Source organism: Lolium rigidum, chromosome 7, assembly GCF_022539505.1.
Source record: "Lolium rigidum isolate FL_2022 chromosome 7, APGP_CSIRO_Lrig_0.1, whole genome shotgun sequence".
Classification (NCBI taxonomy): domain Eukaryota; kingdom Viridiplantae; phylum Streptophyta; class Magnoliopsida; order Poales; family Poaceae; genus Lolium; species Lolium rigidum.
The window spans coordinates 79,226,836-79,249,904 of record NC_061514.1 but is presented as its reverse complement, the minus strand read 5'-3'; the positions used below and the strand labels follow the sequence as shown (position 1 = coordinate 79,249,904).

The following is a 23,069-nucleotide window of genomic DNA, read 5'->3' as shown; positions in this document are numbered from 1 at the left end:
GGAAGACAACAACATCGACACTCCTCCGAATCTAGAATAGACTCCACAAACCCCACGGCAGAGTCAAAGATCGACCCGGGGAGATCACCCTCCCCAGATCCACAGATCTGAGAGGAAACCTGGCCAGCAGCTCGCCGGCGCCGCCACAAGTGGCCTTGTCGAGATGGGGATCGAGCTCCAACCCTCTTATTCCGATGCGACGCCGCCTCAACCATCTCGACGATGTCCCCCAAAAACCTAGACGAAACCAAACCGAGCCGCTACCCGGCGCAGCAGGAGAGGATCCCCTGCCGCCGCCACGTCATCGGGGCTTTGCCCGGCGGCGGCGGCAGGAGGAGGAGGGTGTTGGGGGCTAGGGTTAGGGGGTAGCGGGGAGATGGGTACTCCTGCTAGGAGTCCGAGCCAAAAGGTTGTGGTGGATCAGTGCACGTACGTTTGATTTATGTTTCTTTTATCTCTCCAGTTGTTACAACCTGAGATCAAAATCCCAACAATTTTCTTCTAGAGGATTCCTAGAAGGGCGGAGGGAGCCGTTTCCCAGAGAATTTTCCCATCCTTCCAAGACTTTTTACCTCCCAGAAGATCCGGCGGCTGAAAATAGCAGTATCGAACGGAAAATAAGGGCATGAGAAACTCAATGCGCCGGGTAAAACCCTCCACATGGCAAAAGAAAAAAAAAACTATACATGCAAACCGCATGCACGGGTCTTCTACTAACAAACGAACTCATGTACATGCAAGATACTCCTCGACTCCATCGCAAGCAGTTAGTCACGTTGTTCATATCTTCTTCTCCCTCCTCATTCCCTTTCTTCCAGGAGACGGTGAGGCAGGGATCCCATCGACAGGAAACCATATTCTTCTGATTCCCTGCTATCGACGCAGGTTCACCGGTTCGTCGATTTCCTACGATCTCGCACTGATAACACAAAGGTTCTGGTTCTTTCTACTCCGTAATCTCTTTTCTATTTTGATTTTGGTTCTGGTTCTGAGTAACAACCAGATTGTTTATTCCACTACTTTTCAGTTCAGTTCGATTCCCGTTTCAAAAAAAGTTCAGTTCGATATAAATCATCGCTGTGCAACAGCCACCCTTTCTGCATATCAGGAGTGGCTCACACATAAGATCTCCATCAAGATATGATCAATAATTCCTTGCAACTGTTGGGAAAATGGTTAATTGAAATCATGTTCCTCTTTTCTTTGCTATGTTAACTTTATGTATACCCACAAATCGAGAATGGCAGCTACGTGATGGAACTAGGAAATAGAGTTTATGACATGGTAAATCATCTTGAGTTAATATTTTCAGGATATTCACACCTCAACTGTCACTCTGTTTAGAACAAACTACTCTATAAAACGATAACAGTCCATGTGAAACAGAGTTTCCTTTTTAGAAGAACTGATCCTGAGTTAAACCCTGATCACAAAGTGAACTTAATACAGCAAATACAATGTTTTTTTCTTTGCAAAAGATATCTTTTTTACTTCAGCAGAGAGAATTGTGCAAATGTACCTAAGTACTCCCTCCGTCCCACTATATAAGAAGTTATTACAACCAATATAATTTATATATGAAGTTATTACAACCAATGTTTGTGCAAATATAATTGGTTATAATAACATCTTATTATAAACATTAAATCAAGACAGACACAATGCTACCATTTACTCCATGAGTAAACTGTGACTTGTGACTTTTGCATCGTAAACTTCATATCTTCTATCTTAGAACAGTATGTTGATTGTCGACAAGGGAGACAATAAGAAGCTAATAACTAACCATCTCAAAATGTAGGGCATATATTCACACATTGGTATTATTCACTGGAAGATCACAGGATATTGTATACACCCAATTTGGTATGGCGTCGATTTTACATACGTGCATCTCATGTTATCAGGGATTGGGCTTTCTGAGACGGCTCATGTGTCTTCACTCAATATGGCCAGCCAAACAACTTTCCCCATTGGTGTTGTACACTGTGTCTTGTCTGCATAGGAAACAAAAGCATGCTTGACGCTATGCCTCATTAAGGGTAGGGAACCATACCTCGTCAATGTCTGTATGGCAGCTGGGATGGAGATATGAGTTAGGCACGTGAAAGGGAAGCATCCACACCCAAAAACATGGGGAAAACAAATAATGCTACATAGGACCAAAGTCACCAAATTAATGGATCGGCAGTTATGCAAGAGCTTATTCCTACATTGCTATATGTAGTCAAGTAGCTCAATTTCTGTCTTTTGATTTAGAGTCCTGTGTACAAAGTTTATTTTTTTCCTTATGGTAAAAAAAAGAAACACATCACTATCCTTATTTGGAAGGTTCTATGGGTGCGCATGACCGAATACCACCGATCCAGCAAACTTCAGGCAATAAAAGCACTGCTACACTTGCCGGCGGCACTTCGGAACTCAACACTCCGGCCAGATCGCGAGTCCAGGCCTCCGGTAGGTCTTCGTCTTCACCCAAGAGAGGCCCTAGGACCGTCGGCTTTATTCAGGTCTGGCCCCCACGCCGGCGACCATTCCAGGCTGGCCATGGTTGCCGCCAGAGACGCCGGCAGGGCACACCACCACAAGCCACCGACCAACGGGACGTCACCAGAGGAAAGGGCAGCACCGAGCACGGTTGCAGAACGCCGGTGAGATCAAGTCCACCGACAGATCACAACCTGGCCTGGTTGGGACTCACAGGCCCAGATCCAAGCCCAAAGGCCCAGATCGGATCCCGATCTTCCCCAGCCGCGGTCACCGCAACGACCGGCGGCGCGCCACCTTCGCCCCATGGACGCTCCGCAGAAGGGCCTCGGGCCACAGCCAAACCGGCCGCGCTGCCCATGCCCTATGCCGGCCTGAAGCACCGCAAAAGAGCACCTCCCCTGCCCTCCATCATTTCGACGGGACGGGCGCCACCGCTCCTTGAGATTCAAACAAACTATGCGTTAATCTATTTGTTACAACAGTACATACAAGATAGGTATGGTCTGATATCATTAGTATTTAATCAGTGCTACACTTGCAAAAAATCTTTACCATTCTTATGTGCTGAGGTGGGTAGCAACATGCATTAGGGATGGGAGACGTGATTCAAGGCATCTGGTATTTCTTTCACCTCATTGCTCACTCCACGTTACTAATTTAGCAGAATTTTGTAAGTTAAATAAATAGGATCACACTTATAGCGTCTACGAAAATTTGGCGGCAAACCAAGTGAGGACTCAGTCGTTCTGACTTGAGAAAAATTGGTGATGATATGATCAATCATAAACTTAATTTTTTGAGACTGACGAGTTTGCATAAAACTAAATATTTACGACCGTCAAAATACAGTTAAATTAGTCCACTGGGTCAACAAGACTAACTGTGCATAGGACATTCATGTTATATGAGGACAGACCTACTAAGCATGTCTGTGTACTGCAGTCCTCGAAGCCAAAGACCATCAAGCAGGCAAACATCAGCACGTCAAGCCAGCATTTCTTCCCTGCTTCTATGTTTGTTTGTTTTTTTTTTTGCATTGAGATGTGACACCAAACATGTCGTACAAACCAAGCACCCAAGTTGTTCGCCATGTATATATATGTAGCCCTATCTGTCCAGCTAGCTATAGCTAGTATTACTACAATCAATTCGATATACATATCATTTAGCATCGATCAGCGACCAATGTGCTCACTTGCTGCCGCGTACAACTTCAGCATAGTGTTCGATCGATTGATCAAGCTGCGGGAGAACATCAACATGTCGGTGGATGTCACCGGTGCGGAGAAGAAGAAAAAGCCGTTGATGGCGGAGGGGCTGCTGCTCGCTGCGAGCATGGTGCTGGTTCAGGCCTTCACCATAGGGGCCCTTCTCCTGTCCAAGGTCGCCTTCAACATCGGCATGGCGCCTTTCGTCCTCCTCGCCTACCGCAATCTCATTGGCTCCATTAGCGTGGCCCCCTTCGCCTTCTACTTCGAGAGGTACATACTATGGTCCACTACCTTAGCTACGTACTTCCTCTGTTTTTGCCGTACATTTTTTGGTCTGTGTAGTTTGACTTCCATAATTATTGTATTCAAATGACGTGGGATGTATTCTACTCTGTATATTTATTAGGTTTACGTTTACTTGACTTAAAATTGGCATGAGAGTTATATGCATTTGAGTTGACTCAAGTTGCACACATAGCACAAGGCCTGATGATGTTCAGCTGTAAATCTCTGCTCAGTTTTAGCAAAATGATGTTGTAACCTCTTGCCTGAACTTATTATTGTTTTGTATTTTGTGCAGGATCATCAAATTTCAATTACTACTTTTTTTTCCTTTTCTATGGCCCTACAGTACATTTCTTTCTTTTCTATCACCAGCCACCACCCGATTAAAATCCATGGCGTGGTAGCATCAATTAGGAGATGTTGTGAACACAACCGATTTGGAAGTATACATATCAATATTTATAAATTTCTAGATTGATGGTACCAAACTTACTTACTATAATTTTTATTAGAAAATAAGTTAGTAATGTCAAATCAAATTGAGAAGTGCGCCACCATTAATTTGCTCAAATGTTACACAAAAAATGGTGATTTTTTTTAGTAATTTTATATCGTTACGTGCTAATCCAGTATAATATCATCTAGTTGCCTGGAAGTTTAAACAACAATTTTTCTCTCAGGTTTTATGTCACCGGTGGAGGTTCTAAACATACTTAAGGTCAAATAGTAAAGAAAACATCGAACTGACGGCCAAACCTAGGCATTTGAATACGTTCAAAACACAGCTGGCAATAAGTAAAACTTATACTATAATTTATGTATATATTTAAATTACTCTTTTAGAATTGTAACAGTGGAAGTGTGAACACTACGTACTTGTTTTGTTCTTCTAATCAAATTGGCAGAACTGTTCCTTACTTTCTAAGGATAATTAATAGAAATAAAGTTCATATATCCACATGTGTCATCAAATAGAAAAGGAATGTTTCATATGTATCAACACAGAATCATGGCACTTATAATTTGATAAAGAACAAAAAAATGAGCAAGTTTGTCAAGTACGTCCATAGGTGTCATGCGATTTCAGCCCTGTCTCGGTTTTAGTAAGACATGTGGTAGACAAACATGGGAATCAGTGTTTTGTCTGCTATATATGTATGGCTGATGTATCAATCGGCCTTGTTGTTGATGTATAACTGTATACCAATTCGGAAAGAAAACATTGCTCTTGATCGCGCATACAGGAAATAGTATGCATTAGATAGAGCTTTCTTGTTGGGCATCAGTCACATTCCATTTCATCCTTACTTCCAGGGTGACGATTGACTGATCACTGCTCTGTGAATATGATGACGTAATGTCGTGTCTCAGCACAAATTCATCAAAATATACACTTTAGATGAAACTTGCTCGAACCAAACATACATATATCTATATATATTTTAATACCATATCTTTGGTACAATCAGGTACCGTTGACATACAAAATTTTGTGATACACCTACCTATGTGTGCAGAGAGATGATGAAAAAGGTGAACCTCAAGATATGGTGCTGGATCTCCGTCAACGCTTTGTTTGGGTCAGTTCTTTACTTTTTGCACAACCGTGATATTGTACATTAAGAAAAAAATCTAAGTTCCTGTGGTGATTTGATATCAGAATTGTGCTAGCAATGGGACTGCACTACTACGGTCTGCGCGCCACCAACGCTGGCTACACTGTCAATTTCCTTAATGTGATCCCCGTTGTCACCTTTATCATTGCTGTAATACTCCGGTATGTTACATATATAGTTACATATATATAGTGGTATTATTATTCTGCACATTGCCTAACCCTGTTTCATAATGGAACGAGTAGCTAACAGATACATCCATAGATCGAACTATCATGAACCTAATCTAATAGCATACACATATGTACTGACCACTAACCTGAATGACCACTAGACCATGTATGTTGGAATTGCAACTGCTTGCATTGATCTGACAGTCTGAAAACGCTGGTGCACAAACTTTATCAGACTGGAAAAGCTGAAGATCGCGACATGCCCGGGCAAGATGAAGGTTGTCGGCACCGTGAGTTGCGTGGGAGGGACGATGGTGATCAGCCTGTACAAAGGCAAACTGCTGCATCTGTGGCCTACACACCTGTTGAAATCGCAGCTGCAGGCGGTCGGCGGGGTCTCCTCCGTCCCTGACCACCACAACATGCTCATTGGCACACTCTTCCTAGCCGGGAGTTCCCTCAGCTACGCCTTTTGGTTCATCATACAGGTAGCTATAGTATATATCAAGCTTCCTGATTGATTCGTGATGCAGCATTAGTAGCTCTTGTGAATTGTGATGACATAGTTAGCTGAACCTTACCATGAGTTTCGTTAAACTAGCAATTTGAACTAATTAACCTGCACTCACTCAGGCACGAGTGTCCAAGGAGTTCCCCTCCAAGTACTTCTCGACAATGCTAGCCTGCGTTTCAGGGACCGTGCAGGCGATGGTGATTGGGGTGATACTGAACCACGATCCATCGGCATGGGCGGTCAAGTGGGATCTACAGCTGCTCACCGTCGTCTACTCGGTTAGTAACAAACCAGTACCAATTACATGTAATCAGACCTAATCTCATGCAGACTTTATGGCCACGTGCGTGCCATTCAGGGTGTGTTCAACACGGGAGTCACCTTTTGCTTGATCTCATGGGCTGTTGCTCGTCGCGGGCCCACCTACCCTTCCATGTTCAACTCCCTGGCACTTATAGTCACCATGATCCTCGATTCAGTGCTGCTTGGCACAGATTTCTCCGTGGGGAGGTGAGATTGAATGTTCTATCCTATGGTATCTCCGGACTAGTGATGGTCGTATCCAGCATAATCTTACTGCAGCAAATCTGTCAAACTGCTGATGGTGTCGTTACTGACGTATCTTGTTACCTGCCTGTGGTTCCAGTTTGCTAGGAGCCATCCTGATCATTGTAGGGCTGTATGCCTTCCTCTGGGGGAAAGGGAAAGAGGTACAAGAGCAGCGCAAGCAAATGAAGGCCGCGTCTAACGGAGACCAGAGCAAGGGCAGCGCAGCGGCGGGTAATGGAGTCGATAGCCTGCAGGTTGGGAAGCACGAGGTGCGGATTCACCTGGAAGTCAGCGAGCGAGCTAATTAGATATAAATACTTTCTTTCGCTAAACGAAATATATTAGTATGAAGATCTAACCACAGTACCTGAGATTGAATACTCACTCCATATGTTTCTCCACATATATTTATGCGTTATACAGACTCCTTTTGTTGACATAATGTGTGGTATGGGGCCATCGACCATGCATGCTACTCCCGGTACCATATTCCATATAGCACATTATTCCGAATTAACGATTTTCGTGTAAGCTGGATAGTACTATAAAAATAGAGACATACCTACATGAACGTTCCATGCTGCTCAGGACATCGGTAGAAAATTATTTTCTTTATAATGAATTTTATGTGATCATATTGTGTGACACTGAACCCTGCTAAAGATGAAGGACACTAAGAGCATGTCTAACAGGCCCGTATAACCCGCCCACCCCGTAAAATTCCGGCGGGACACGGGGCCGGAGCGAGTTTGGGCGTCTAGCAGGCCCCGTATCCGGGCCGGCCCGTTTCGGCGGAATACGGGGCCCAGGAAATCGGCCCCGTCGCCCCGTACTTATAGTGGGCGCAGGTGCGAGTGAGGGGTTAACCCCTCACTCGCAACCCTAGCTCCGCCGTGCGCCGCCGCCTCCTCCTCCCTGCCCCGGCGAGCAATTAGTCGCTCCCCGCGCCGCATTCCACCCCAGCATCCGGCATGGACGCCCGCCGCCGCAAGATGCCGCCTCGGCGGCGAGCGGATCGAAGCGATCCCGCTCGCCGGACAACGTGGAGGATGCGTGGCGGCGCCAATGCAAGAGATCCGCCGCCGGGAGCCGGCGTTTGGCTCCGCAGGTACGCCGGCGCCGCGTACGTCCCGCCGAAGCTCGTTGACTTCGCGGCGGGCGGGCGCCGGTACAACGAGGATCCGCCCATGAAGCCGATGAGCGGGCCCAAGTTCGACGAGTGGCGCGCCGGACCGGGAGCGCCGCCGCTGGGCGAAGGAGGCTTGGAGCAGCCGGGAGCACCGGCGCTGGAGGAGCTCCGCTCGCCGGCGATGAGGAGGAGGCCCCCGACTTGTTGAAGGAGCTACGACAGTTCCTCAAAGACGACGCCAAGAGGAAGAGGGCGGAGGAGGAAGAGGTGGCGGCGGCCATCGCCGCCGCGAAGGAGGCGGAGGCGGAGGCGGACTCGTACCTAGTCGACCTCCCCGAGTAGGATCGCGCATTCTGGATGTAGAATCGTTGATCCGTATGTATGATCCGTAGTATGATCAATGAAATTGAACTTCCCGGGGTTTTTATTTTTGAAAATACGGGGCGAAATACGGGGTCTGCTAGACGGAATGGCTCTTCCGTTAGCAACTTTTTGATACGGGGCGAAAAAGCGGCGGGATACGGGGCAGAAATATGAGGGGCCTGCTAGACATGCTCTAAGTGACTTATGTGTGGACACCGATCATAAGATCACTCTCTTTCTATGTTTGCCGTGAACAAAACCGGGATGAAATACTTTCAATACGTGATGCATGAAATCTCCCATTCAGTTCTCCCAATACTTCCCTGAATAGCTGTGAACAAAGATTAGTCTCCATATTCTCATATATTTGTTGCTCACTAACATAATTATTACCTTTCAATTAACATGATCAGCATGCATGAATCAACTGTCGTTTCTTGTGTGTATAAAAGGGATCACCCTTCACACGCTACTTTTTAATTCACAAAAATATACATGTGCTTGTGTTTTTAGCTTTACACATCACGTGTGACTTACATTTTGCATCTCAATGTTCCACCATGACTTAGGGAAAGAAACTGTTGAAGACCGAAAATATACATCTGAACTAACTTAAAAAAAATTGAAGACCATTTATTATTTAACACATGAACATTTTCTTTAGTGTAGAAAAATAAGTTTTTTATTAACATTTGTCTTCATATATAAGAATTGATTTGTAAAATAGATGGACATTTGTTTTTTATTATATGATCATTTACTGTGACATCCATAACAGTTTCTGTCAAATGATTTTTTTTTCATTCAGTATAATTTTTACAATTACATTTAGAAAGAAAAAATAAAAAATTTACACTTGTTAATGCGTTGTACTAGAAAACTCAGCCCATATGGAAATGGTTTAGGTGGCGCTGCGAGCTTCCCGGGCTACGGATTACCGGTCTACAAGTCTAGTCTAGTACTCTAGCTAGGCCACTACGTGTTATATGTCAAGGCCTTTCTCTTTGCGGTCCTGGTTGCAACCAGACGAGCACAACGCACTGACCTAAATGCGATCATTCCCATCCAAAAAAGATGCCATGCCGTAGAAAACTAAGTGCAATGAAGAACTGTTTGCTCCAGCCTTCATGTCACTGATTACTCTAGGTCAAGTGCTAATGTCCTAGGGTATAGCTTCAGCACAAACATCATGCCAACGTTATCTCTGACAGTAATCCCCACCGTCGGAGAGTCCGGCTACGTTAGCCTCCCTGAAGTCTGAACATCAACAACATCTGCCCGAGTAGCGATTTTAACAAAAATAATCCTTTTATGAAAGAAAAGCACAGACTGATTTCTTGGCCAAACTATTTCATCGACTAACCCTTTTGTGTGGCGCCCTTGCCATCGGCGCCACACTTGTCTGTGTGGCGCCCATGCGAGCGGCGCCACACATCCATGCCGACGTGACGCGGTCGACGCTACGCGCCGTTGACCAGCCGACGTGGTAGGATGTGTGGCGCCGTTCGCATGGGCGTCACACATTGAAAGTGTGGCGCCCGATGGGAAGGGCGCCACACATCCACTTATGTGTGGCGCCCGCGCCCGCGCCAACCCGATCTGGTCCTTCTTCTCCTCTCTGTTTCTTCTCTGCTTCTCCTCCGACCCGGCGGTTCCTCTCTCCCCCACCTAAATCCCTTGTTTTGCTTCAGATCTGGCCGGCCATTTCGTTCCCAATCCATTCCTAAAGGTATTCTCCCTCGCTCCCCTTCGTTTCATCCATAATTTGCTAAGATTTAATTCGATTTAGACATGAAACCCTAGATATAAAAATCTTAGAACTTGAATCCATGTGCTCATGTATGTGTTGAAATCCATATTCTCATGTATCTATGTGTTGAAATCCTAGATTTGTTAGAACCTTAGACATCAAATTTCAATGAATGGGTATGTGTAGGAACCCTAGATATGTATGTATCCATATTCTTTTGTATGTATGTATGTATGTATATGTATGTATGTGTGTGTTGACACCCTCGATTTCTTGGAACCCTAGATATATTGTCATGTATGTGTGGCTTATATTTGTTAGCGGAACCAAAATTTAGAACATGTATGGCCACAAATATGTTAGTTCTTATTGTTTGTATTTGTGAAAAAATGTAGGATGGTGTGGCTCATAGATCATCAGTATGACAAGGATCACCGGACTTTTCATAAGACGGAAAAGGGCAAGGTACTAATATTTATTTTTGTTAACATCTCTTGTTTTATTCCATTGGATATGGCATAATATTGTGTGTATGGATGTGCTCGTAGGTTCTTGAGCCCTTGAAGATTCGTTACCACGGTAGCATCAAGGACATGCCGTATGACGAGCGGTACATGGAGTTCATCAAGCCTATCGGTCTTCTCCCCTTCATCACGCTTGTCAGCCGGGGGCCAACGAACATGAATGCCGCGGCACTCACCGCCCTTGTCGACCGGTGGAGGCCGGAGACGCACACCTTCCACTTGAGGGCCGGCGAGATGACCCCTCCTATTCAGGATGTTTCCATGATCCTTAGTCTTCCTATTCAGGACGAGGCACTGTGTATGAACAAAACTTCTGATGGGTGGCGCAAGCAGATGGAGGGGCTTATTGGCCTGGCTCCTCCGGAGCCAGAAGATAAAAAGGATAGAACTCCCGCCAGCGCACCTTACGCATGGATCGGGACTCACTTTGGTACGTGCCCGCAAGGGGCCAACTGTGACACTGTCAAGACATACACACGAGTGTACTTGTGGTATGTCATTTCGAGGACTCTCTTTGCTGATAGTGGTGGAAAGTTGGCCCATTGGTGTTGGCTCAAGGCGCTGACGAAGTTGGAGCACAAGTGGAGTTGGGGAACAGCGGCATTTGCGTACCTGTACCATCAGGTAATGATGGGAAGTTGGCTAATTCTTGTATAGTAGTATGCTAGACAAAGTACTAACCAAATTTCATATGTACGCGGTTGGACGAAGGTTTTCGCAGGATTGGCTGCGGCGGTATTGGTGAATGCTTGCTCCTACTTTCCGTGTGGAGCTGGGATCACCTACCAGTTGGGCGGCCCGAGAGATTCAACAAGAGGTGGTGGGCTCATTACGAGAACCTTGATCGGGAGCCCACTTGGGCATACATTTGGGACCATGTCTCGGAGATGACGAACGATCCAATGGTCATGTACAAGTAGTACACTGAGAAGTTTGACACTCTTACCGCTGAGGAGGTAACCTTTCTGAAGCCATCACTTTTTTGCTACCTTTTTTTATAAATTCTACCACCATGTTGTAAATTCTGAAATATTTGTATGCTACAGGTGGATTGGGAGCTATATGGTGAATTTGACCATATAGGCTCGACGATGCGTGACCTCAACCCCAAGTGCACGGAGGAGGCAAATTTCTGGCGTATGCGGTGCCCACTCATATGCATGTGGCTTGTTGAATACCACCAGCCGCACAGAGCGATGAGACAGTTTGGGTTGTATCAAACGTGCCCACCTCAATGGCAAGACACGGACTGCGCGCTCCATAGGTAACTTGTTGATTGAAGCGATGGAAGCATATTTTTATTCATTGTTCTATTCAATTGACTGTACAAAAATATGATCCAATGTCTTGCAGGCTTGATAGGCAGTGGCAGAGGAAGATCACGAATTGGCCTGACCATCACAGAAATCACGTGACAGCGTTCGCGCATTTTTTGGACGCAGTACGGAATGCCGGACATGTCGTGCTGAAGCCATACGACGCAGAAGCTTTCAACAACTATCTCCATTGGTTTCATAGGAGCACACGTATCGAGTTAGTGAACCATGCATACGAGGAAGAACTGTTGGAACAACCCATCATGTTCGACGAGGTTGCGCAAAGCCAATACGACAGGCATGTTCGAGGAGAGAGGGGGACTTCTATTGCTTTCTCTATGAACTTTGTGGCAATGTATTCTCTCATTATCCCGTTCATCATTCATATTGGCATGTGCTCGCTCAAATTGTTTACAATATGGTTGTCAAAGCAGACCGAGATCCAAAAGACTGTTGACGAGTGCGAGGTTGTTTGGGATCAAAGCCTTCAAGATGAAAATGCAAGCTCATCCCTCCAAAATTTCGTTATGGTATGGTTACCAACTTTGAACTCTAGCAATTGCATTTGGTGAATTTCTAACTCTGAATTTCATGCCACAGCGCACTTCACTGAAGTTGCGGCGCTTAGGCAACTTGCTTGGTTGCTGTGACGGTGAAATTAATACATCATCTTCTGAAGAAGAACGTCGCGGTGCAGAGGTATGGACTATTTTGTCGCCGTGAAACATGTGCTACATCATGTCCTGACGATTTTTTCATGTTTGGCAAGATTCCTGACGATGACAATCTGACTCAAGCTCAGGAGGATCCGCATTTCAAAAGGTCTGCTTACAAGTTGAAGCCTAGGGGCAAGGCTCCGAACCGTTACACTCCGAACGATTATGTGAACCGAGGAAAGAAGCCTGTGCTTGAGTCCGATGAGGAGCCACCGTGGAGATCAGCTATGAGGAGGATGAGGAACAACGAGCCGTCATCTTCAGAGGAGGAGGAGCAGGAGAAGAAGAGAAACCGCCGCAGACGCCACGGGTGGGCGTCCGGAAGCAGCCCGCGAGAAGGGGACGTTGATCTTAGATGGATTTTCTACGTGTTGTGAACTCTATCTTCGATGAACTCTAGCTATGTCATTTCGAACCATATCGTCACTGCTACGTGTTGTTTGAATTCTATCTTCAAATGTACGAATCTATGTGCTATGATGTGTGCTATGATGTTAGATATGTGTATGATGCGTGTATGAAATTGCTATTGATATGAATATGTCACTTTGCAACCATGCCAATTCATTTTCTAATTTCTGTACACAAGTCAATGTGTGGCGCCGATGCCATGGGCACCACACTTCACTGTGTGGCGCCGATGCCATGTGCGCCACACATCTCAACTTATATGCCCACAACATCCAGGGGTTCCGGATGCTTAGGTCCTTAGCCGTTTTTGCAACCCTGTTTGTGTGGGCGTCACACAAACAGGCTAGCCAAAACGGCTAAGGACCTAAGCGTCCAGAGCCCCTGGATGTTTTGGACATATAAGTTGTGTTGTGTGGCGCCCATGGCATCGGCGCCACACAGTGAAGTGTGGCGCCCATGGCTTCGGCGCCACACATACAGGGTCACCAAAACAGCTAAGGACTAAGCGTCTGGAGCCCCTGGATGTTTTGGACAGATAAGTTGAGTTGTGTGGCGCCCATGGCATCGAAGCCACACATTGACTTGTGCTAAACCATGAAAAGTTCTACCATATTTCAACATTTTTGAATACAACATTGCACACAACATCTATCAGACAACATAATGGTTCAGATTACACATAAAGTTCGACGACATCAAGGTTCGACAACATCAAGGTTCAAATTACAATAAGGTTCGACGACATCAAGGTTCGACAAGATCAAGGTTCATACAACATCAAGGTTCGACAACATGAACCTAGCCAAACGGACATCCCTGTGTGGCGAAAGCTCCCTCCCCCTTCGCCTTCTTCTTCCTAGATTCTTCAGCTAGGTCTTCCTTCTCCCTTATTTCACGAGCCAACTGAACCACCGAGTCGAAGAAATGGTGGCGCTCCTCTGTCTTTGAAGCTTCCGCTTGAGCTCTTTCCTCCCTTATGCGCTCAGCCTCCTTAGCCACCTCCTCTAGGTGTATCCTATTGTCCCTCTCCCTTGCTAGTTGAGCAAGTTGCATGTTCCTCTGGAATTTTTCCTCCATATCCGGTCCCTTTCGGCCTGGAGCTTCTCATTCCTCTTCTTCTCGCGCCATAGGTATTCCTCATACTCCCTTTGCATACGGGCAGGTGCTGGCGTGTAGTTGACGTGGGAGTTAGAAATCTTTGTGGTGTAGTTTCTTCAGTTCCCCGGCAACGGCGCCAGAAATTTAGCTTGATGACGCATAAAGCACACGCCCGTTGGGAACCCCAAGTGGAAGGTGTGATGCGTACAGCAGCAAGTTTCCCTCGCGAAGAAACCAAGGTTTATCGAACCAGTAGGAGCCAAGAAGCACGTTGAAGGTTGATGGCGGCGGGATGTAGTGCGGCGCAACACCAGAGATTTCGCGCCAACGTGGAACTCGCACAACACAACCAAAGTACTTTGCCCCAACGAAACAGTGAGGTTGTCAATCTCACCGGCTTGCCGTAACAAATGATTAGATGTATAGTGTGGATGATGATTGTTTGCGTAAAACAGTGAGAACAAGTATTGCGTAGATTGTATTCAATGTAAAAGAATGGACCGGGGTCCACAGTTCACTAGAGGTGTCTCTCCCATAAGATAAATAGCATGTTGGGTGAACAAATTACAGTCGGGCAATTGACAAATAGAGAGGGCATGACCATGCACATACATGATATGCTGAGTATTGTGAGATTTAATTGGGCATTACGACAAAGTACATTGACCACTATCCAGCATGCATCTATGCCTAAAAAGTCCACCTTCAGGTTATCATCCGAACCCCTTCCAGTATTAAGTTGCAAACAACGAGACAATTGCATTAAGTATGGTGCGTAATGTAATCAATAACTACATCCTCGGACATAGCATCAATGTTTTATCCCTAGTGGCAACAACACATCCACAACCTTAGAACTTTCTTCCATCGTCCCAGATTTAATGGAGGCATGAACCCACTATCGAGCATAAATACTCCCTCTTGGAGTTAAGAGTAAAAACTTGGCCAGAGCCTCTACTAATAATGGAGAGCATGCAAGATCATAAACAACACATAGGTAATAGATTGATAATCAATATAACATAGTATTCTCTATCCATCGGATCCCGACAAACACAACATATAGCATTATAGATAGATGATCTTGATCATGTTAGGCAGCTCACAAGATCCGACAATGAAGCACATAAGGAGAAGACGACCATCTAGGTACTGCTATGGACCCATAGTCCTGGGATGAACTACTCACTCATCACTCCGGAGGCGACCATGGCGGTGAAGAGTCCTCCAGGAGATGATTCCCCTCTCGAGCAGTGGTGCCGGAGGCGATCTCCTCGAATCCCCCGAGATGGGATTGGCGGCGGCGGCGCCTCTGGAAGGTTTTCCGTATCGTGGCTCTCGGTACTGGGGGTTTCGCGACGAAGACTATATGTAGGCGGAAGGGCAGGTAAAGGGTCGTCACGAGGGGCCCACACAACAGGCCGGCGCGGCCAGGGCTTGGGCCGCGCCGCCCTGGTGTGTCGCTGATACGTCTCCGACGTATCGATAATTTCTTATGTTCCATGCCACATTATTGATGATACCTACATGTTTTATGCACACTTTATGTCATATTCGTGCATTTTCTGGAACTAACCTATTAACAAGATGCCGAAGTGCCGCTGTCGTTTTCTGCCGTTTTTGGTTTCAGAAATCCTAGTAACGAAATATTCTCGGAATTGGACGAAATCAAGTCCCGTGGTCCTATTTTGCCACGAACCATCCAGAAGACCGAAGAGCATACGAAGTGGGGCCACGAGGGGCCACCACCATAGGGCGGCGCGGCCCAGGTCTTGGCCGCGCCGACCTGTGGCGTGGGGCCCTCGTCAGCCCTCCGACTCCGCCCTTCCGCCTACTTAATGCCTCCATCGCGAAACCCCTGATGCGAAAAACCACGATACGGAAAACCTTCCAGAGACGCCGCCGCCGCCAATCCCATCTCGGGGGATTCTGGAGATCTCCTCCTGCACCCTGCCGGAGAGGGAATTCATCTCCCGGAGGACTCTACACCGCCATGGTCGCCTCCGCAGTGATGAGTGAGTAGTTCACCCCTGGACTATGGGTCCATAGCAGTAGCTAGATGGTTGTCTTCTCCTCATTGTGCTTCATTGTTGGATCTTGTGAGCTGCCTAACATGATCAAGATCATCTATCCGTAATACTCTATGTTGTGTTTGTCGGGATCCGATGGATAGAGAATACCATGTTATGTTAATTATCAAGTTATTACATATGTGTTGTTTATGATCTCGCATGCTCTCCGTTACTAGTAGAGGCTCTGGCCAAGTTTTTACTCTTAACTCCAAGAGGGAGTATTTATGCTCGATAGTGGGTTCATGCCTGCATTGACACTCGGGACAATGTGATGAAAGTTCTAAGGTTGTGTTGTGTCGTTGCCACTAGGGATAAAACATTGGCGCTATGTCCGAGGATGTAGTTGTTGATTACATTACGCACCATACTTAATGCAATTGTCTCGTTGCTTTGCAACTTAATACCGGAAGGGGTTCGGATGATAACCTCGAAGGTGGACTTTTTAGGCATAGATGCAGCTTGGATGGCGGTCTATGTACTTTGTCGTAATGCCCAATTAAATCTCACTCGTACTTATCATGACATGTATGTGCATTGTTATGCCCTCTCTATTTGTCAATTGCCCGACCGTAATTTGTTCACCCAACATGCTTTTATCTTATGGGAGAGACACCTCTAGTGAACTGTGGACCCCGGTCCATTCTTTAATACTCGAAATACAAATCTGTCGCAATACTTGTTTTACTCGTTTTCTCTCGCAAACAATCATCTTCCACACAATACGGTTAAACCTTTGTAACAGCAAGCCGGTGAGATTGACAACCTCACTGTTTCGTTGGGGCAAAGTACTTTGGTTGTGTTGTGCGGGTTCCACGTTGGCGCCGGAATCCCCGGTGTTGCGCCGCACTACATCCCGCCGCCATCAACCTTCAACGTGCTTCTTGGCTCCTCCTGGTTCGATAAACCTTGGTTTCTTTCTGAGGGAAAACTTGCTGCTGTGCGCATCATACCTTCCTCTTGGGGTTCCCAACTAACGTGTGAAATACACGCCATCAAGCACATTTTCTAGCGCCGTTGCCGGGGAGATCAAGACACGCTGCAAGGGGAGTCTCCACTTCTCAATCTCTTTACTTTGTTTTTGTCTTGCTTTATTTTATTTACTACTTTGTTTGCTGCACTTATATCAAAACACAAAAAAATTAGTTGCTAGTTTTACTTTATTTACTTTCTTGTTTGCTATATCAAAAACACAAAAAAATTAGTTTACTTGCATTTACTTTATCTAGCTTGCTTTATTTACTACTGCTAAAATGAGTAATCCTGAAGTTGAAGTTCATTCGTTTAAGCAACAAGGGGGAGAAGGTTTAAAAGATGCTTGGTATAGAATTAGTGATGCCCATAATAGGTGCACTAAGAAACACTCCACCACTATCCTACTCAGGTATTTTTATGTTGGTATCTCTAGCTGGAATAGATATGTTCTTGATTGTCTCGCGTTGGGTAACTTCCTAGGTGCTCCCGCTTTAGAAGCTAGTTGCATTATTGAGAGTTTATTTGGAACACCACCTGTTAATGAAATTAAAATTGAAACCTCCCTTGAGGATGTTATGAAAAAATTGGAAACCATAGAGAAAAAATTTAGTGTTGAAACTAAGTTGGAGATGTTACTTGTTAAAACTGATAAACTTGATAAATCCTTAGGAGGAATTGATGAAAGAATTAGTGTCCTAGGAACTTGTGTTGACCATGATAATCAAATTAATAGGATTGGCGAACTTGAAAAAGCTATGGGAACCTTGGGTTCAACCTTTTCATCTTTACAGCTTAGAGAGAAAGCTTATGTGGGAAAGGAGCAAAAGTTTATGTATGCCTCTAAAGTGCCTAAACCAAAGAAATATTATTATAGGCCCAAAATTTACAAAGCCCCTAGTACCACTGCAAATGGGGGAGCTTATGATGTCAATGCACCACCCTTTGATAACACTTGATATACACTTTCTGCGCCTAGCTGAAAGGCGTTAAAGAAAAGCGCTTATGGGAGACAACCCATGTTTTTACTACAGTATTTTTGTTTTATATTTGAGTCTTGGAAGTTGTTTACTACTGTAGCAACCTCTCCTTATCTTAGTTTTATGTTTTTTGTGCCAAGTAAAGTCTTTGATAGTAAAGTAAGTACTAGATTTGGATTACTGCGCAGTTCCAGATTTCTTTGCTGTCACGAATCTGGGTCTATCTCCCTGTAGGTATCTCAGAAAATTATGCCAATTTACGTGAGTGATCCTCAGATATGTACGCAACTTTCATTCAATTTGTTCATTTGAGCAAGTCTGGTGGCCTAATAAAATCCATCTTTACGGACTGTTCTGTTTTGACAGATTCTGCCTTTTGTTTCGCATTGCCTCTTTTGCTGTGTTGGATGAATTTCTTTGATCCATTAATGTCCAGTAGCTTTATGCAATGTCCAGAAGTGTTAAAAATGAATGTGTCACCTCTGAACATGTGAATTTTTATTATGAACTAACCCTCTAATGAGTTGTTTCGAGTTTGGTGTGGAGGAAGTTTTCAAGGATCAAGAGAGGAGTATGATGCAATATGATCAAGGAGAGTGAAAGCTCTAAGCTTGGGGATGCCCCGGTGGTTCACCCCTGCATATTCTAAGAAGACTCAAGCGTCTAAGCTTGGGGATGCCCAAGGCATCCCCTTCTTCATCGACAACATTATCAGGTTCCTCCCCTGAAACTATATTTTTATTCGGCCGCATCTTATGCACTTTGCTTGGAGCGTTGGTTTGTTTTTGTTTTTGTCTTGTTTGAATAAAATGGATCCTAGCATTCACTTTATGCGAGAGAGACACGCTCCTCTGTAGCATATGGACAAGTATGTCCTTAGGCTCTACTCATAGTATTCATGGCGAAGTTTCTTCTTCGTTAAATTGTTATATGGTTGGAATTGGAAAATACTACATGTAGTAACTCTAAAATGTCTTGAATAATTTGATACTTGGCAATTGTTGTGCTCATGTTTAAGCTCTTGCATCATATACTTTGCACCCATTAATGAAGAAACACTTAGAGCTTGCTAATTTGGTTTGCATATTTGGTTTCTCTAGAGTCTAGATAATATCTAGTATTGAGTTTTGAACAACAAGGAAGACGGTGTAGAGTCTTATAGTGTTTACAATATGTCTTTTATGTGAGTTTTGCTGTACCGTTCATCCTTGTGTTTGTTTCAAATAACCTTGCTAGCCTAAACCTTGTATCGAGAGGGAATACTTCTCATGCATCCAAAATCCTTGAGCCAACCACTATGCCATTTGTGTCCACCATATCTACCTACTACATGGTATTTCTCCGCCATTCCAAAGTAAATTGCTTGAGTGCTACCTTTAAAATTCCATCATTCACCTTTGCAATATATAGCTCATGGGACAAATAGCTTAAAAACTATTGTGGTATTGAATATGTACTTATGCACTTTATCTCTTATTAAGGTTCTTGTTGTGCGATAACCATGCTTCTGGGGACGCCATCAACTATTCTTTGTTGAATATCATGTGAGTTTCTATGCATGTCCGTCTTGTCTGAAGTAAGAGAGATCTACCACCTTAATGGTTGGAGCATGCATATTGTTAGAGAAGAACATTGGGCCGCTAACTAAAGCCATGATTCATGGTGGAAGTTTCGATTTTGGACATATATCCTCAATATCATATGAGAATAATAATTGTTGTCACATGCTTATGCATTAAAGAGGAGTCCATTATCTGTTGTCCATGTTGTCCCGTTATGGATGTCTAAGTTGAGAATAATCAAAAGCGAGAAATCCAAAATGCGAGCTTTCTCCTTAGACCTTTGTACAGGCGGCATGGAGGTACCCCATTGTGACACTTGGTTAAAACATGTGCATTGCAAAGATCCGGTAGTCCAAGATAATTAGGACAAGGTGCGGCACTATTAGTATACTATGCATGAGGCTTGCAACTTGTAAGATATAATTTTCATAACTCATATGCTTTATTACTACCGTTGACAAAATTGTTTCATGTTTTCAAAATAAAAGCTCTAGCACAAATATAGCAATCGATGCTTTCCTCTTTGAAGGACCATTCTCTTTACTTTTATGTTGAGTCAGTTCACCTATCTCTCTCCACCTCAAGAAGCAAACACTTGTGTGAACCGTGCATTGATTCCTACATACCTGCATATTGCACTTGTTATATTACTCTATGTTGATAATTATCCATGAGATATACATGTTATAAGTTGAAAGCAACCGCTGAAACTTAATATTCCTTTGTGTTGCTTCAATACCTTTACTTTGATTTATTGCTTTATGAGTTAACTCTTATGCAAGACTTATTGATGCTTGTCTCGAAGTACTATTCATGAAAAGTCTTTGCTTTATGATTCACTTGTTTACTCATGTCATTACCATTGTTTTGATCGCTGCATTCATTACATATGTTTACAAATAGTATGATCAAGGTTATGATGGCATGTCACTTCAGAAATTATCTTTTTGTTATCGTTTTACTCGCTCGTGACGAGCGTAACTAAGCTTGGGGATGCTGATACGTCTCCGACGTATCGATAATTTCTTATGTTCCATGCCACATTATTGATGATACCTACATGTTTTATGAACACTTTATGTCATATTCGTGCATTTTCTCGGAACTAACCTATTAACAAGATGCCGAAGTGCCGCTTGTCAGTTTCTCGCTGTTTTTGGTTTCGTAAATCCTAGTAACGAAATATTCTCGGAATTGGACGAAATCAAGTCCCGTGGTCCTATTTTGCCACGAACCTTCCAGAAGACCGAAGAGCATACGAAGTGGGGCCACGAGGGGCCACCACCATAGGGCGGCACGGCCCAGGTCTTGGCCGCGCCGACCTGTGGCGTGGGGCCCTCGTCAGCCCCCCGACTCCGCCCTTCCGCCTACTTAATGCCTTCGTCGCGAAACCCCTGATGCGAAAAACCACGATACGGAAAACCTTCCAGAGACGCCGCCGCCGCCAATCCCATCTCGGGGGATTCTGGAGATCTCCTCCGGCACCCCGCCGGAGAGGGGATTCATCTCCCGGAGGACTCTACACCGCCATGGTCGCTTCCGGGAGTGATGAGTGAGTAGTTCACCCCCGGACTATGGGTCCATAGCAGTAGCTAGATGGTTGTCTTCTCCTCATTGTGCTTCATTGTTGGATCTTGTGAGCTGCCTAACATGATCAAGATCATCTATCTGTAATACTCTATGTTGTGTTTGTCGGATCCGATGGATAGAGAATACCATGTTATGTTAATTATCAAGTTATTACATATGTGTTGTTTATGATCTTGCATGCTCTCCGTTACTAATAGAGGCTCTGGCCAAGTTTTTACTCTTAACTCCAAGAGGGACTATTTATGCTCGATAGTGGGTTCATGCCTGCATTGACACCTGGGACAAGGATGGCAAAGTTCTAAGGTTGTGTTGTGTCGTTGCCACTAGGGATAAAACATTGGTGCTATGTCCGAGGATGTAGTTGTTGATTACATTACGCACCATACTTAATGCAATTGTCTCGTTGCTTTGCAACTTAATACCGGAAGGGGTTCGGATGATAACCTCGAAGGTGGAATTTTTAGGCATAGATGCAGTTGGATGGCGGTCTATGTACTTTGTCGTAATGCCCAATTAAATCTCACTCGTACTTATCATGACATGTATGTGCATTGTTATGCCCTCTCTATTTGTCAATTGCCCGACTGTAATTTGTTCACCCAACATGCTTTTATCTTATGGGAGAGACACCTCTAGTGAACTCGTGGACCCCGGTCCATTCTTTTATACCGAAATACAAATCTGCTGCAATACTTGTTTTACCGTTTTCTCTCGCAAACAATCATCTTCCACACAATACGGTTAATCCTTTGTACAATGAAGCCTATGGAGATTGACAACCTCATCGCTTCGTTGGGGCAAAGTACTTTGGTAGTGTTGTGCAGTGTTCCACGTTGGCGCCGAAATCCCGGTGTTGCGCCGCACTACATCCCGCCGCCATCAACCTTCAACGTGCTTCTTGGCTCCTCCTGGTTCGATAAACCTTGGTTTCTTTCTGAGGGAAAACTTGCTGCTGTGCGCATCATACCTTCCTCTTGGGGTTCCCAACGAACGTGTGAAATACACGCCATCAGTCGCCACCTCGTGGCCCCACTTCGACTCTCCCTCGGACTTCTGGAAGCTTCGTGGCAAAATAGGCCCCTGGGCGTTGATTTCGTCCAATTCCGAGAATATTTCCTTACTAGGATTTCTGAAACCAAAAACAGCGAAAACAACAACCGGCTCTTCGGCATCTCGTTAATAGGTTAGTGCCGGAAAATGCATAAATACGACATAAAGTATGCATAAAACATGTAGATATCATCAATAATGTGGCATGGAACATAAGAAATTATCGATACGCTCGGAGACGTATCAGCATCCCTAAGCTTAGTTCCCGCTCTCCCCGAAGCAGGTAAACGATAACAAAGATAATTTCTGGAGTGACATGCCATCATAACCTTGATCATACTATTGTAAGCATATGTAATGAATGCAGCGATCAAAACAATGGTAATGACATGAGTAAATAATTGAATCATAAAGCAAAGACTTTTCATGAATAGTACTTTCAAGACAAGCATCAATAAGTCTTGCATAAGAGTTAACTCATAAAGCAATAAATCAAAGTAAAGGTATTGAAGCAACACAAAGGAAGATTAAGTTTCAGCGGTTGCTTTCAACTTATAACATGTATATCTCATGTATATTGTCAATGTAAAGTGATATAACAAGTGCAATATGCAAGTATGTAGGAATCAATGCACTGACTCACACAAGTGTTTGCTTCTTGAGGTGGAGAGAAATAGGTGAACTATCTCAACATAAAAGTA

The 23,069-nt window shown here is 44.6% G+C and overlaps 1 protein-coding gene across 1 annotated transcript in view; it reads left to right on the top strand.

Annotated features, from left to right (window-relative positions):
- The first annotated feature begins 3,675 nt into the window (after window positions 1-3,675).
- Window positions 3,676-23,069, top strand: part of LOC124671580 — a 21,724-nt gene continuing 2,330 nt past the window's right edge. The window contains exons 1-13 of the mRNA XM_047207938.1: window positions 3,676-3,971; window positions 5,504-5,566; window positions 5,647-5,763; window positions 6,011-6,263; window positions 6,409-6,567; window positions 6,648-6,799; window positions 6,936-7,125; window positions 10,629-10,739; window positions 10,890-11,228; window positions 11,651-11,748; window positions 11,958-12,450; window positions 12,521-12,619; window positions 12,690-12,980. Coding sequence (XP_047063894.1) covers window positions 3,676-3,971; window positions 5,504-5,566; window positions 5,647-5,763; window positions 6,011-6,263; window positions 6,409-6,567; window positions 6,648-6,799; window positions 6,936-7,125; window positions 10,629-10,739; window positions 10,890-11,228; window positions 11,651-11,748; window positions 11,958-12,450; window positions 12,521-12,619; window positions 12,690-12,980 — 2,661 coding nt within the window. The remainder of the gene's footprint in view (window positions 3,972-5,503; window positions 5,567-5,646; window positions 5,764-6,010; window positions 6,264-6,408; window positions 6,568-6,647; window positions 6,800-6,935; window positions 7,126-10,628; window positions 10,740-10,889; window positions 11,229-11,650; window positions 11,749-11,957; window positions 12,451-12,520; window positions 12,620-12,689; window positions 12,981-23,069) is intronic.